Here is a 15,488-nt window from a genome sequence, read left to right on the forward strand (position 1 = left end):
CAAGTCTATTGTCAATATTGTCCCTTTCGCGCTTCTTAAGTAGTTTTATACCAGTACTTGTCATATTCTAGATACCCTATCGTCTAAGAAGACATACCCCAATTTGATCAAGCCAGATCAATGACAACTCTTCCACGAAGCTTTCCTTGTTTCATATCTTCAAACACCCCAGTCAAGTCCTCCATCTTGCGCACCTCCACGTGTGGCTTGATAATACCACGAGCAGCAAAGTCAAGCACCTCAATTGCATGCTGCTGATTCCCAACCGCAGATCCTACAACTCGTAACTGCTGTGCAATCATCTGCACCGGCTTAGCTCCCGCGATCGGCACCTCGTCACCCTCGACCATTCCAACGCAAATCACAGTTCCATTGAACCGCAAGAAACTCATGGATTGTGCATAAGCTCTTGGTGAGGCAGTGCATACAATAACTGCGTGAGCGCCAAGACCACCGGTTAAACTCTTGATCTTCGTCGTCATCTCCTCGTCACTTGAGAAACCCCTCACATCGACAAAGTGCTCTGCGCCAGAACTATGCACGATATCAGCCTTGCTGCTGTCATCGATGCCAATGATACGTAGGCCCAGAGCTCTGGACCCGAGTTGGCAGGCCAGGTGACCTAGGCCGCCTCCAGCCCCAGGGATGACAACCCAGTTGCCGGCTTTTGCTTGACTTCGAAGCAGCGCAGCGTATACCGTCACTCCAGCGCAGAGCATCGGAGCAGCTATAGCCGAGTCTAGTGCTTCTGGTATAGGCGTCACATATGCAGCTGGTCCAAGGACGTATTGCTGAAAGGTGCCTGGGGTGAAGTAGCCGGAGATCTGTTGATTGAAGCAGAGACCATCTTCGCGGACAATGCAGGGTTCTGCGACAACAGCTTAGCTCAGAGTAGACGTGGAGTTTTAGGTGTTACATACCACATCTTCCACAACGGTTTGCGATCCATTTGATGCCAACACGATCTCCAATCTTGATGCCTGTGGCGTCAACTCCTGGTCCCAGTTTCACAACTTTGCCGACACCTTCATGGCCGCCAACTTGGCCCTTGGGTGTTGGAGCAGGAAGTGATGTCCACTGAAGTGGTGTCAGCATTCTTATCAGTTCCGAAGTACATCTCCAGGTACAATGATACATACGCCATTGGTCATGACAGCCAAGTCCGAGTGACAAACGCCGGAATGCGTCCTGTGGAGGTTAACAAACCACTCAGCTGACGTCTGATCTTGTAGATAGCTCACATGTTTATCAGCACCTCACCTGGTCCTGGCTCCGGCGTGTCCAATGTTACGAGCTTGGTGGAGATGGAGCCAGGGTTATCGTACACCAAAGCTTTGTACTGCTTAGGGATCTCGGGTACCTTGATAGCCATTGTGGAAGTTTAAAGCGTACGTTCAACTGAAACTGGAACTGTTTTGTGATCAAAGACCTGTATTGAAATGCGTTTGGGGTCTTGTTGCTTCCTTTTGCTAGCCTGTGCTGACTTTGTAATTGGGACGAAAGATTGATCTTTTCCAAAAGGCTACTTTCTAGTAAAGAGATTTCGGTTTCTCAATACAATGTGATTGTAAATTGTAGTGTGTCGAGTGTGACAAGCCAAAGCTTCAGTCAAGATTATGTTTTACGAGCTGCCTCGGTCCATCCAGCGGGGTAGGTCACCAGGCAAAAGTCCAGTCGTGTCAATCATGCATCCCCCGCATTGCCATTCCTGGTCACGTTGACGTAGTGCGAGTCAGAAATACCTACTCATTACTAAAGGAACCGAGGGTGTATGTGTAAAAGTCAATAATGTGCCTCGGGACAGAGCTGTCATCTCGAAAACGGTACAATGCTGACTAGATCTTGGGAGCGAGAGGATATAATTGTTTTCTAATAACGAGATGAATCTGTCAAGTGGCCCGCATGACAAGTTGAGTTCATCACGATCCTCCCGTCTTCCAGACTTCTACTGCCACATAATCCAGCCACTACGACGTTCGAAATGCCACTGACCACTGAAATCACCCTACCAGATGGCAAAGGCTACACCCAGCCTCTAGGCCTGTATGATAGTGTTCTTCCTGTCTATGATGTATCCGTCTAAACTACAGTGCCAAGGTTCATTGACAACGAATTTCGTGAAAGCAAAAGCGGCAAGACTTTTGAAGTTGTAAGTTGCTTTCATATTAATTCTGGCTGCGCTGGCTGATGATCGACGCCTTTACACAGGTGAATCCTACGTAAGGGAACAAGAACCACGCAATCCCTCCATACTAATGCCAAAGGCAGCACCGAAGAGGTCATCGCCCACGTCTCCGAAGCCGGGTCCGAAGATGTTGACTTGGCCGTGGCCGCCGCGCGACGAGCATTCAAAGGCTCATGGCGCACGACAACCCCCGAAGATCGAGGAAAGTTGCTGCGCAGAGTAGCCGACCTGATCGAAAAGAACCTCGATCTGCTGGCCAAGGTTGAGACGCTCAACAACGGCAAGGCTCAGCAGTGGGCGATCGGAGATGTCGCGCACTGCGTCTCCGTTTTTAATTACTATGCTGGTTGGGCCGACAAGATGGAAGGGAAAGTCATTGATGTTGATACAGAGCGCTTTAACTTTGCTAAGCGTGAGCCGGTACGTCCTCGATGCCCCCCATACCCCAAATGAACAACTGACTTGGCATAGTTTGGCGTGTGTGGACTGGTCGTCCCATGGAACGCACCTCTTGTCCTCATGTCATGGAAAGTAGCTCCAGCTCTTGCAGCAGGCAACACAGTCGTCGTCAAAACATCAGAGCTAACGCCACTATCTGCCCTATTGCTAGCTGATCTTTTCAAGCAAGCGGGAGCACCAGCCGGTATCTTCAATGTCGTCTCAGGCTTCGGCCATGTTGCCGGCGCCGCCCTTGCATCTCACATGGATGTTGCGAAGATATCATTCACAGGCTCGACTACCACCGGGCGCGCTATCATGCAGGCGGCAGCCCAGTCTAACCTTAAGCCTGTGACACTTGAGCTGGGTGGTAAAGGTCCTAATATTGTGTTTGATGATGCAGACTTTGATGCAGCCGTTGAGTGGGTTACGTTTGGCATCTTCTATAGCTCTGGGCAGGTCTGCTGTGCTGGCTCGCGCGTGTACGTGCAGGCTGGGATTTATGACAGGTTTATAGAGGCTCTTAGGGCCCGGGTAGCCCGCATTTCAGTGGGCGATCCGTTCGACATCAACACATTTCACGGATCGCAGACCTCCAAGGCTCAGTTTGATCGAATTCTGGGGTACGTTTATCTATCTCTTTCTGCGTTTCCCTGTCACTCACAGTTATCAATAGATACATCAAGAGCGGTGTGGACGATGGTGCAAAGATCGAAGCTGGTGGCTCTCGCTGGGGCGCAAAGGGCTTTTTTATCCAGCCAACGATCTTTTCCGGCGCCTCTCACGATATGAAGATCATGCGCGATGAGATCTTTGGGCCGGTGTGTGTCGTCTCCAAGTTCGAAACCCAGGATGAGGTAGTTCAGGCTGCGAATGCAACCTCATATGGCCTTGCAAGCGGGGTACATACCAAGAACATCGATCGTGCTCTCAACGTGTCCAATCTCCTCGAGACTGGCACCGTCTGGGTAAACCAGGTTCGTACCCATATACAGAACAATGGTTATATGCTGACTTTACTTCGTGCCAAGTATAATACTATTCATCATCAGCTTCCATTTGGCGGATATAAAGAAAGTGGGATTGGTCGCGAGCTGGGAGCAGCTGTGTTGGAGAGCTACACGACCATCAAGACAGTCTCTGTCCGGCTATCAGGGACACAATGATGCATTCTATAAATATGATATCACTATCGTATGTACTATTTAGGAATCTCGTCAAGCATTGCAGTCAACAGTAGCCAGTCTCGTTCTCCTTCTTCCTCGATATGACGAGCAGATTCTGGAGATACTTGAGCATCGCCCGTTATTTCTTTCAGCCAGTCATCATCATCCGACCCCGCATACAATAGATTAGAAGGCAAGGGCGGTATGTAGGTCGTTACCACTGTAGACTTCATATACCACGAGTCCAGGTTCTTGTATGCTTGATTGAAGTCCTCGGAGAAACTATATATCCCTTTCGCGGGCTGATACCTGCATGTGTCTCTCAGATCGTATGGCCACCTAAACCCAATATCGCTGGCGAATTTAGCCGCGAGACTTTCGGGAGCGTAGTTGATGCCGAAAAGGATGAGGTAATCTCGTACTTCGGGCCTACATTTGTCAGAGGGACCTGATCTTCAGCGTACAGACTGGCTGGGATTATTCACCATACAAAGTAATCGACCAGTCTTGAATGGTCTGTCTGATATTGTAATGGACTGTTTGTTACTTGGTCAGGAATGTCCCATACACAAAACGGTCTTTCTATTGCGCACGCACCTTGGATTCATGTAAGCAGGCGGCCTCCTGCTCGGTGGAAGTTGTGGGTTGAGTTTTAACTGTTTCTCCTCTGAGCATTTACCCCTAAGCTATTCTTTAGATGGGGCTAATACCATGAGCATCGACCGGATCACCCGGAGCATCGCCATCCTTTCCACTGGCCCGCTGCGCCAGAGAAACCCCTCATCGACAGTCTGCAACATCAGCCAGCCGATGTCGAATGGGTTCCTTGCCCTCGCTGCATCCCAGCCGTCCAGCACCGCTCTAATGTTAATGTCGTCGTCGACTTCGGGGTCCGAGAAAGCGTGCCCGCTCGCGTCGCTCTCGATGGTAACGAGCGCTTGGCTGAAGGCTTGGAAATAATCGCGCTGTTTATCGCCGCAGTTTAGATCGATGGAGGGGTATAGGCGGCCGAGTGACTCTTGATGCGGGTGGCATGCTGGATTATATGAACTTTGTCCATGTCTGGAGCTTTTTTCGTTCGGGGGTCGTGACGCTGAGCGAGTGCGGTCATCCACGTCGTCATCGCCATGGTGATTAGAGATTGAGTTGGTTGCAAGCTTAGCGATCTGCGCCAAAGCTTGTTTCAGGCTGGCGATCTCGTCAAACTGCTGTCGTAGTTGTTCAGAAAGATTCGGCCCATTATTACTTTGGGCTTCTGTAAGTCTTGCGACGCTCCTCTCGAGGTGGGCGATGTATGCTTTCGTCTTTGCGCGGGATGCCTGCTGGGACATGCGATCGCTCGCCCTCTTTCGTTCGCGTCGAGTGAGGTTCGCATCGTTTCGCGTTGTGGTCAAGGCACCGAGGGCTTGGGGAGAAAAGGATGTGCTGTCCGTTGCCATGTCGAGGAGGTTGTTGACTGCAGATGGGAAGGGGAGGACTCTGCGATGCGGAGGTTCTGACAGCTGCCGCCCAATGGAGAAGCAGTTCTCTATTCCCCAGATTTCGAAGTTTCAGTGCAGGGAGAGGGATCCGAGCGTAGAGCTCCGTGAGTGCCGAGGACCCATAGTAGTACTAGTCCTTATTTGACCAAGCCCTGGTCTGGTTCGTGTAAGGCCCCTGGGTGCAGATCCCTTTGGAATGCGGGGTACTCGGCCGAAGTTTGTGAGAGAGAGACGACGTCGTACCTCGCTGGGTACACTACAGTAATGGTAATGAGGTCGTTGCCTACTCTGATGTGTATTCGCCTTATGACAGCGATACTCCAGATGAGAGACAATTATTGCATTCTGTTTATTCTTTACCATCACCTGGTTCAAGTTACTCCCTTTTTGAACTGGTACTCTGTACAGAGTTCGCAGTCCCATCTCGTCTAAGCGTATGCGTTAGCCCGGCAAGCCACCTCTTGTCCCGCCACGGCAGCTTCAAATCTGTCAACTCGGAGCTACCGCTGAGTCCGTCCCCGCAGGGCTAGCTCAATCATCAATATGTACCCCGCGTACGCCATGCATTTTACCATGTTTGTAGAATCGTGAACAGCCTCGGCTGAGAGAATCTGAGTGCTTCATGTGATTTGAAGCGAATCCTGGAAATGTAAACCTTTGTTTTAGAAACAATTACGGATACTGATAACTAAGACACATTACACGTTTACGTGCGGCATGGTTCGGCCTCGCGAAAAGCAGAATGCACCTATGGACACCCCAGAGAAACAGGGCAAAACCACCAAAAGGCAAGTGTCCCAGAGATGTCGCTGCCAATGCTATCTGATGGAATGTCTTGACTGATAAGTCCTGCTATCTAGACGCCTACGAAATCGCCTCTCGCAAAGGGACTTCCGCGAGCGCAAGTCGATGTAGATCAAAGAGCTACGAAAACAATCCAAGCTTAACGCGATATCAGAGAGTGAACGGAATCTAGTCCTGTTGCATGGAGCCCGAGATGTGAGAGCGCAAATGCTCAACTGGGGTCCAAGGTCGTCAAGCTTTCCGTTTCGCTGAATGCCATTGGCGTGCAGATTGGCAAGATTCTCGATATAGACAGGCCTTCGGGGCAGTCGATGCGACCTATGGGAACATGCAGCGACTTTGAAGATGACCGATCCAATCTTGTGGAAGACGAGGAGAGCTGCGTGGAGGAAAGATCAGGACATAACAGGCTCTCGGGTTGAAGATACAAACTCGACAAATGTTACAGATACGTCCATTGAAGCACGAATACCAGGAGGATCCCCTAAAAAGCTCATGCTATGAGTATCGGCGTCCACTCGGCAACGTCGGAATCAACAGACATCAATGTTGTCTCGTGCCAAGAGATTGTGGTCTCAAATAGGGATCTCATTATAGGTTGTCCCTCAGAAAAAGGAAGATGCAGCAACCAGAGCTTTTGGAGGCCTTTGAGCTGTTACAGCACGGCGATGCTCGAATCTAACTAATTGAGATGACTGTAGCGAATGGTATTTGCTAAAAGACATCACATTCTTCTTATAATCTTTAGTTATAATATAAATGATCTCTTAAGGTCAATTAAGACGCTAGGTATCTATCTTTTTATAGATAATAATAAAATAAAATAAGTTATATAATAACAAAAATATTAAAAGGCTTTCAAACATAACTTGACTACTTACTTAATATACTTGAAAGTCGACTCTGATGTCAAACTTACTTAACCTATACGCTGACACTAAACTGGATTCACATTACAGCCATGCCGCGCCGAGGCGCCGAGGGATTAGCTTTTTAAGGTAGCTTCACCACTACAGCCTCGGCTCTCGGACGCTGACATCTTATTTTCGAGTCACCGGTAGCTTGGCCGTTCTTAAAATAGTCCATAGACTTGCCTTATGTTACAGACTTGGAAGTACACCATTTCAATGTCTAGCTAAGCAACATGATCTACCAGTCGCAGAACCCCAAGATTTCATGTCAGTCATTTTTATTATTCTCATATGCCAAACACTGACGTTATCTACAGTCGCTCCCAAGCTGACCGTTTGGTCATGGCTTCTAGAGTCCAAGCCTCTATCTTCTGATCGTAACGCCCCAGGCTTCACTGACGCTATCACCAAAGAGCACATTACCTTCCAATCTCTCAAAGACTACGCAACAACTTTATCATCGGCCCTCGTTACCAACTACGGCCTTTGTCAAAATGACACTGTTGTTGCGTTTGCGAAAAACTCCATTTGGTATCCTGTGGCGACACTTGCTGCCGTTCGTGTTGGAGCAGTAGCTTGCGGCGTATCGCCCGAGTACACCGTTGATGAGTTTCACTACAGTCTCAAGACTAGCAAAGCAAAAGTTATCTTCACGACGGTTGATAATTTTGATATAGCCAGCGCTGCAGCCAAAAAAGCCGGGATTCCGCCACAGAATGTACTCTTACTCGAGGGTTCCAGACAAGGCGTTACAAGCATCCAAGAGATATTCAAAACCTTCAAGGGTCTCGTCGAGGTACCTGCACTCCAGGTCGCGGATGGAAAGACAAACCGGGATATCTGTGCCTTTCTCTGCTTCAGCAGCGGTACTACCGGGTTGCCAAAGGCAGTCATGATCTCACACGCCAACATCATCGCCCAATGCATCCAAACCTCAGACATCACGCTCCCTAATCACAACCGAATCCTGGCAGCCCTGCCTTTTCACCATATTTCGGGCATAGTACATCAACTACACTTACCCATTCACCGGAACGCCAATGTCTACGTCTTACCTAAGTTCACCCTGGACTCACTCCTCAAGACTGCCTCTGAGACTAAGATCAGAGAACTTATCATCGTTCCTCCGATATTTATCAGACTTGTCCGTGAACCGGAGCTCGTGTCAAAGTACGATCTATCTCATGTTGAGCGGTTCTCATCTGGCGCAGCACCTTTGTCTCGAGAGATTTTGACTCTTCTTGAGAAGACCTTTCCTGGGACCGGTTTCAAGCAGGGCTACGGTATGACTGAGTCATGCTCGACAATTACATCGCATCCCCCTTCCAAGTATGCCTATAAATACGCCCATCGGGTTGGTATGCTGGTAGGATCAACGGAGGTACGGATTGTGGATATTGACACTGGCGAGGACTGTGAAGTTGGCAAGGCAGGTGAGATTTGGGCTCGTGGACCACAAATTGCAATGGGCTATCTCGATAACCCTGAGGCAACCGAGAGCACATTCGACAAGGATGGCTTCTTGCATACTGGCGATATAGGCTACTTGGATCATGATGGGATGCTGGCCATCACTGACAGGCTGAAGGAGATCATCAAGGTCAAAGGCGTTGGAGTTGCTCCCGCAGAGCTCGAGGGCCTTCTTCTCGGACATCCACACGTCAATGATGTTGCTGTGTGCGGTATTCCCGATGAGCGGGCAGGTGAAAGGCCCAAGGCGTTTGTAGTTCTCAAGTCTTTTAAAGTCTTGAAGCCGGTTGAAGCTGTAAAGGAGATATTTGAGCATGTGAAAAAGGAAAAGGCGCGACACAAGTGGCTTAAGGAGATTGAGCTTGTGTCTACGATACCGAAGAGCCCGGCTGGCAAGATTCTAAGGCGCAAGCTGCAGGGTCAGGCTTCAAGTGGTAGTCGGAACGTGGTAGTGAGGGATACTGGTGTGGCAGCTAAGCTATAGGTAGTTGAGGATCAGTAAATTAGAGTCTTGACTCAGTGGGCTATAAACATGGATCATCTTGATAGTAAAGCTACATCAGCTTTCAACCCCACTGGTCTATATGAACCACATGAGTCCTTGCCGTAAGTCAGTTCTTAATAAGGTCCTATCTTACGTTATAAGGCTTTTAATAGGCAACTATATCAACGTCGTGTTTTCTTGCCGCTGGCCTCCCTTTCCAAAATGCTGAGCGTCAATCTGGAGCAAAAGCTTCGAGGTCGAAACCTCTGGAAAGGCTGTTTTCAACTTGACGGTGATTTCTTCTGGTGTAAATGCACCACTGGGTTTCGCCTCGATCTCCTTTTGCAAGAAAAGAAAATATGCTCAGGGCTGTCTACGTTGACAGGTCCAAGAAGATAAACAATGTCCTCCCGAAGCAAAAAGAAGGTCGACGGAAACGCGTCGGGGACTCTTGGCGAGCTTGTGGTGTTTTCGTCAGCATACCGGCGTTATATTCAATTTCAACTTGTTGTTGATCGGCGACTAAGTCACTGAGACTGGTACACTGATTAGTAGGCTCTAGGTTAAGCAGCGGAAAGATGTATCTTACCTGCAATGTGTACGCCACAGCATTTCGTCATGCCGAAGCGGGGCTGTGGCGTTCACCTCTTGGCTACCAACTCATTAAATATTTCTACATAAGCATACTCTGCTTGTTTCGTTTGCATTTCCACAAAGCCCTAGTAGTGAATTCCAATGCTCATGAGCCACAACAACAGTGCGCCATACCCGAGACGCAAGCGCTCTGTAATTTCATGCAGGGAGTGTCAGCGGCGTAAGCAAAAGGTACAGGGCTCGGATTTAACAAGGCACCGCAGACTAACGTTTCATTGTAGTGCGATCGTCGCCAGCCATGTTCTCATTGTATGAAGCGAGGCAAATCAGTAAGCGTGTTTGTCTCCCCAGGACATGCCATTAGCTAAGGGAACAGGACGCCTGCCTTTATGATTTGGATGCCAACCGCGCGCCCTCTGCTCTCGAGCTCCATGACCAACCCATGAACGGCGTCTTGCAAGTATGCGCCGAACCACTCCCGCCGGCATCGGACGTGATGGCCGATGAGCTCAAACCATTGGGTTATGGCGACAGTACAAAAGGAACACCGGGAGTCCTGCTTAGTCTCGGGGAATCTGCAAGTCTTTTGCACCAAGTCCCGCTCAGGCACTGTCCTGCCGCCAGTGAATACATGAGCATACTTCGACAGCTTCCGTCTCAAAGACATATAGACATTCTTGTGCAAGACTTCTTCAAAAATGTAGCATGGCACTACGACATCGTCGACGAAGCTACCTTTATCAGTCAGCTTGCTCAATGGCGCCGCCTGACCTATGAGCAAGTCAAAAGAGGACCGGCCGCTTTACCGGTCACACTCTGGTCTTTCCCTACTCTTCTATTCCAAGTTCTAGCACAAGCCCTTATTTTCCAACCCGCCCATTATAATGAGAGCCTGAATGACCTCAAGTACGTCGTCGATATGGAGTTATCAGACCGGGCGGCGGAATACAGTGATGCGGGCCGTCGACTCGCTTCATACTTCGGAAAGAGCCAGCCCACTCTCACGGGAGTGCAGGCTGAGTTGATGCGCGCCTGTTTTGAAAAGACAACAGGGGCAGTGATCGAGGCATGGCACACGCTCGGAACTGCTATCCGCGATGCTCAAGAACTCGGTCTACATCTGATACAACCGGAGTCTACGACATACTCGACAGTTGGAAAGCCATCCGATCGCGAATTGGGCCGCAACGTCTGGCTTGTGCTGCACCTCTGGGATGCTCATATGGGTATTGTACTTGGAAGACCCATGTCGACAAGGATGAGTCCCAGCGACGTGGCCTTGCCAATGTCATCAAGGGACAGCTCTGGCAAGCAACGCCCACCGCAGCCTCGCGACGTTATCTTGTGCGGCTATCACATGGCTTACAAGTTCCTACAGGACATCCATAATCTCGACAGAGTAGATGACTGGCGTGTCACAGTTGAGAAAATCCACGAAACTATTGTCACCAATATTGCGAACCTGCCCGCATGGGCAACAGCCCAAAGGTCACGCCAAGGTGAACCTCCTTGGCTTTCTGCAGCCTTGGAAACAATGTTGACTAATGTCCACTTTGTCATCTTTGCTTTACATCGACCCTTCATCTTTGCTGAGCCGAGCAGCCGCCACAAGGCCTTTGACGCGGCGATGCAGATCTTGGAGTCTCAAGGTCGCCTGTTCGACCAGACGGAGCCTCTGCAGTACAGAGCCTTTAGTTTGGTGTTCGCGACGTTTGACGCCATGGTTCTCGTTGCTGCGGTGCATGTACGCTTTCCGGACGAGCAAAGGGAACAGTTTGCAGCGACCAGGAGGAATCTGGAGCTGGGTATCGAAAGGCTAAAGTCTCTGCAGACCAGGAGTAATGCTCTTGCCAATTCCGCACTCAGCATCATCGAACGGCTGTATCGAAAGGTGCTTGCGGTTGCGCATTCGGAGGAACCATTGGGCCACCACCAGGGAGATACTGATGATAGCGGCTTCATGGCAATGGAGGCAGAGACGAACTGGGACGCCATTCTACAACCTGACCTTGGAGATGTGATGGTTCCTCAACCGATGAACGAACTACTACGCAGCGGGTATTTTGCTCAGTCTGTAAACACAAGTCCTTCATACCAAGCACCGTATGGGCAATACCAATTCGGGACTGACATTATGGACACTTTTGGAAGTGATCTGATGCCGTGGGGCAGCACCGACGACACATCACATGGCATGAAGTAGCCTCAGACCACGTTTCGAAACACGAATGTTTGCGGCCAAGAATAGCCCTACATAATAAAATTTGATATGCACCGCTGTGGTGCTTCTGCTTTACTCATTCAGAACCCTCAGCTGTATTAGAATATCCAGTATATTATCTCTTGAAGCCTCGGCTCTTCTTTCGTCCTCGATTCCTCACACTTTCGATGCGAGTTTGTTGCTACCATGAGCGGCGGCCGCCAACGTCATTCGAAGAACTAGAGCTATTTTCACTACATCCCTGAGCTGTCAAACTATGGGGACTTGCAACGATACCGTCGGCTTTCGGTGATAGATATACGGACTAGTGAAATAAGAGGCATGAACATCTATTTTCCGTGCCATCTCAAGTTTCGGACTTATCGGCTGACTAACAAAGTGCTCGCTCCTGATTCGAGCTCTCAGCCACCAGTCTCTTAGTTAGCTGCTAACTCCGACATTGGAGATCCCAAGGTTTACGCTTTCCTGACAGATTAAAAGGAGAAGTGGTTAGCTTGGACCGTTGAGAACCTCCCCGCTCGGGCTGACATTTCAAATATGTGTTCTGGTGACGCAATAAGTCCGATCCGCGTGTGAAAGTGGAGAACCCAAACATGTCAGTCGGGTCTGATGATCCACTTAGATGCGCACTCAAGTCCGTGACAAGACTGTCCATCGGAAACGTGGCTGGTCGTATCCCCATCGCCGAATGTGGCTCCGAAAACAGTGGGACGAGCTCCGAAAATAGTGGGATGATCTCCGAAACTTGCGGGACTATCCATGGGACATAAGCACTACCTAGAAACGCAGCTCACAAAGCTCCCTTATATCAAATATTCCCTTGGCTCTGAAGATCGAGTATATAAGTCTTCCAATTATCCTCATATCTGACAAACAAGCTTCAATTTGCTCTTCCGACAAAATTACCTTACAACTCTGTCAACACTTAATCCTACTTTACTTTCACCTTATACAATGGGTTTCCACGGCCGCTACACTACAGAAAAGGTGACCTATCCATCTCACGGGGAGATCATCACCGGTATCCTGTATCTGCCCAAAGACGTGGCCAACCCCCCCGGTATCGTCGTTCTTGGCCCGTACTCGTTCGTCAAGGAACAAGCCCCGCTGCAGTATGCCACGCGACTTGCCGACGAGGGCTACGCCGCTCTGATCTTCGATCCACGCACGGTCGGCGAGAGCACCGGCCAGCCACGCCGTCTAGAAAACCCCAAGATGAAGAACGAGGACGTCGTCTCCGGTCTTGACTACCTCGCCGGCAGAGGCGACGTGGATCCTAAGAGACTGTTCCTCGTCGGTGTCTGCCAGGGCGGTCCCGAGTGTCTAGACGTAGCTTCATATGATGATCGTGTCGTCGCTGTCGCTTCTGTGACGGGGTATTATCGCGATCATGAAACTGACGTCTGGATGATTTGCACTGGCTGCGTGAACATCGAGCCCGGTGTCGACGTCGGCTCATTAAAAATGCCTACACCCGAGCAAGGAGAAGCGCTGTATCAGTCACGCATCGAGCGCGCCAAGAAGGCTAAGGAGCTATACGAGAAAACAGGCCAAGTCACCTACCAACCTCTGGTGGACCCCAAAGCCGCAGACCCAAATGTCGGTTCCCTCGCTGGTCTCCCGGGACCTGTCGCATGGTCCTGGTACGGCCCGTGGACCTTGAAGGGGTTTGAGAACCGATACGCCGTCATGAGTGATCTGGATCACTTTGGGTATTCGACTGTTCCTGGGGTAGCGAAGCTGACTAAACCGGCTCTGGTGATTCATGGGGATAATTGCATGAATGCGCCCGCGGCCAAGAGGCATTTTGAGTCGATCCCGACCGATAAGAAGAAATTGATCTGGGATAATGACGTGTCTCATTTTCAGCATTACGATCAGCCGGATGTTGTGGATAGCAACGTTGGTGAGATTGCGGCTTGGTTTGCGCAGGTCGAAGCGTAGAACGAAGAGAAGCAAATAGCTACAAATAATTCCAACACTGTTCGCTCAATATCTGTCAGTTGAAAGGTGTAGATAGCTATGCCAATACCCTAGTACACACGAGTAACACATAGAAAGGGATAAAAGCTATATATACCCTATTACAGGAGACATTTTCTCACTCTTGCGACTACCACCCTCTCAAGATGCTTTCTGTTATACAACTTTAGCATGTTGAAACAGGACTTTAGTATCTATCGTAGTTTTATTGCTTTGTGATAGCTATGCAGAACTGCTGACTAAAATGTCTCAGCATAATCAGTCATGATAATAAACCCCGCCTTTGCAAACCCGTCATGACACTCAATCCATCGGCAGCCATAATGGAAACTGTTCCGGACCCTAATCCGACAATCACTAAGATTTTACCCCCCGAGCTTATCGGTCACATCATCTCCCATTTCTGCTCCCATTGTAGCAGCGGCGTTGAAGATGACGACAAGGGAGCAAACGCCAAGGTCCTGGTGGCCTTGACGCATACATGCAGACACCTTCGCTCAATTGCAATGCGAATCCTGTTCCATAATCTTGGTCCTCATCTTCCGTCGACTTATTTCTTTCGAGTCCTGGATGACCAGCCAGACTTAACGCGTACGGTGAAGCAATTATGCTTGCCGCTATCAACGCCCAAGAGCTCATGTATCATAAACGACTCCGCTCTTTTCACGCGACTTGCTGATAAGCTATCACTCAATCACGAATGGACCGAAACGACACAATCCTCTGTGGTCGACGTTGAAATAAGCCTCGCCATGGCCTTGTGCTCTGGCATAGAAGGCTTGAAGATACGAATCTTGGACGATCAAATTACGAAGCGTACGAGGCATTTCCAACTTCTTTATTCCCTGTTGGAGAATCGAAAGCATGAAGAATTCTTCCCCAAGCTTCGACATCTTGATGTGGATAAGACCGAATGCACCAAGTTCAGCCTTTGTGATCCAGAGCCAATCCTTCTTCTGCGGTGTGCACCCCGTCTTCAGACACTGATTCTCCGAGGTCCTGGCGAGAAACCCGCTCGTCAGAATAGTGACTCAGCCATACAGGAATTCTGCGCTAGTGTGACGAATATTAAGGACCTCCAGATCGAGGGCATGGGGCCGGTTATTACAGGAAGTTGGCAGACTCGTGCACTCGAGCGAATACTTGGGGCGGCTCAGAATCTCGAGACGTTCAGATTTGTCGGTGTTGGCAGTGGTCAATGGCGTGATTATGTCTCTTTGATCCCAGCTGCACAGTTCCTCGAGTTCCTCAACCCACAAACAAAGAAGACATTGCGGCACCTCAGTTTGAACTTTGACAGGGTACGTGGTAGACGTAACCTTTCGCGACGCCCCATCACACCCCATCAGATCAAGCAGTTTACAAGTCTAAAAACACTCGAAGTTGATCCCTCGTGTTACTGCACCCAAAGTGGCAGTGGCGGCGTTGGCATTGATCATTTTTTCTCTTTTGATCCAAGCCCTCAGCCACAAGGCTCAACTCCAAATATCGCACCTATCTTTGAGCAAGAAACATACCTAGTCGACTTCCTGCCGCAGACAGTTCAAACCTTGGACCATCTTCTTGGACAGGTGGGCGATGTATGGGCTTGTGCATGATAGTGCCTTGCTAGCTCAACGAGTGGTTTCTGGCAAGTTTCCGAACCTGCAGAGGGTTCGGGTTGATGCTCCTATTTGGCGTATCAGGCCTATGGGTAATAGGCCGTATGATGATTGGGCTGAGGAGCAGCGGGTAAAATTGTCGGAGATAGA

The 15,488-nt window shown here is 49.6% G+C and overlaps 7 protein-coding genes across 7 annotated transcripts; 5 read left to right on the plus strand and 2 right to left on the minus strand.

Moving 5' to 3' along the window:
* Nucleotides 1-107: 107 nt before the first annotated feature.
* On the minus strand, nucleotides 108-1,372 carry FTJAE_11127 (ADH3-alcohol dehydrogenase III; the record flags this gene model as incomplete). Its single annotated transcript, XM_037344038.1, has 4 exons — nucleotides 108-868; nucleotides 921-1,077; nucleotides 1,140-1,188; nucleotides 1,242-1,372. The coding sequence occupies 4 exons, from the start codon at nucleotides 1,370-1,372 to the stop codon at nucleotides 108-110; spliced, it is 1,098 nt and encodes a 365-aa protein (XP_037201818.1).
* A 609-nt stretch (nucleotides 1,373-1,981) lies between these two features.
* FTJAE_11128 (aldehyde dehydrogenase) lies at nucleotides 1,982-3,789 on the plus strand (the record flags this gene model as incomplete). Its single annotated transcript, XM_037344039.1, has 7 exons — nucleotides 1,982-2,043; nucleotides 2,098-2,149; nucleotides 2,209-2,219; nucleotides 2,269-2,605; nucleotides 2,657-3,246; nucleotides 3,300-3,600; nucleotides 3,676-3,789. The coding sequence occupies 7 exons, from the start codon at nucleotides 1,982-1,984 to the stop codon at nucleotides 3,787-3,789; spliced, it is 1,467 nt and encodes a 488-aa protein (XP_037201819.1).
* Nucleotides 3,790-3,824: 35 nt separating this feature from the next.
* FTJAE_11129 (2-hydroxyphytanoyl lyase) lies at nucleotides 3,825-5,228 on the minus strand (the record flags this gene model as incomplete). Its single annotated transcript, XM_037344040.1, has 3 exons — nucleotides 3,825-4,218; nucleotides 4,387-4,445; nucleotides 4,500-5,228. The coding sequence occupies 3 exons, from the start codon at nucleotides 5,226-5,228 to the stop codon at nucleotides 3,825-3,827; spliced, it is 1,182 nt and encodes a 393-aa protein (XP_037201820.1).
* A 1,990-nt stretch (nucleotides 5,229-7,218) lies between these two features.
* Nucleotides 7,219-8,939, plus strand: FTJAE_11130 (phenylacetyl ligase; the record flags this gene model as incomplete). Its single annotated transcript, XM_037344042.1, has 2 exons — nucleotides 7,219-7,252; nucleotides 7,303-8,939. The coding sequence occupies 2 exons, from the start codon at nucleotides 7,219-7,221 to the stop codon at nucleotides 8,937-8,939; spliced, it is 1,671 nt and encodes a 556-aa protein (XP_037201821.1).
* Nucleotides 8,940-8,987: 48 nt separating this feature from the next.
* FTJAE_11131 (uncharacterized protein) lies at nucleotides 8,988-11,736 on the plus strand (the record flags this gene model as incomplete). The annotated part of the gene is made up of 5 exons (XM_037344043.1): nucleotides 8,988-9,061; nucleotides 9,113-9,246; nucleotides 9,740-9,764; nucleotides 9,815-9,842; nucleotides 9,898-11,736. The coding sequence occupies 5 exons, from the start codon at nucleotides 8,988-8,990 to the stop codon at nucleotides 11,734-11,736; spliced, it is 2,100 nt and encodes a 699-aa protein (XP_037201822.1).
* A 972-nt stretch (nucleotides 11,737-12,708) lies between these two features.
* On the plus strand, nucleotides 12,709-13,698 carry FTJAE_11132 (esterase lipase; the record flags this gene model as incomplete). Its single annotated transcript, XM_037344044.1, has 1 exon — nucleotides 12,709-13,698. One exon carries the CDS (start codon nucleotides 12,709-12,711, stop codon nucleotides 13,696-13,698), a length of 990 nt encoding a protein of 329 aa, XP_037201823.1.
* A 362-nt stretch (nucleotides 13,699-14,060) lies between these two features.
* On the plus strand, nucleotides 14,061-15,335 carry FTJAE_11133 (uncharacterized protein; the record flags this gene model as incomplete). The annotated part of the gene is made up of 1 exon (XM_037344045.1): nucleotides 14,061-15,335. One exon carries the CDS (start codon nucleotides 14,061-14,063, stop codon nucleotides 15,333-15,335), a length of 1,275 nt encoding a protein of 424 aa, XP_037201824.1.
* Between the last annotated feature and the right edge of the window lie 153 nt (nucleotides 15,336-15,488).

This window comes from Fusarium tjaetaba (assembly GCF_013396195.1).
Source record: "Fusarium tjaetaba strain NRRL 66243 chromosome Unknown NRRL66243_c0000270, whole genome shotgun sequence".
NCBI lineage: Eukaryota > Fungi > Ascomycota > Sordariomycetes > Hypocreales > Nectriaceae > Fusarium > Fusarium tjaetaba.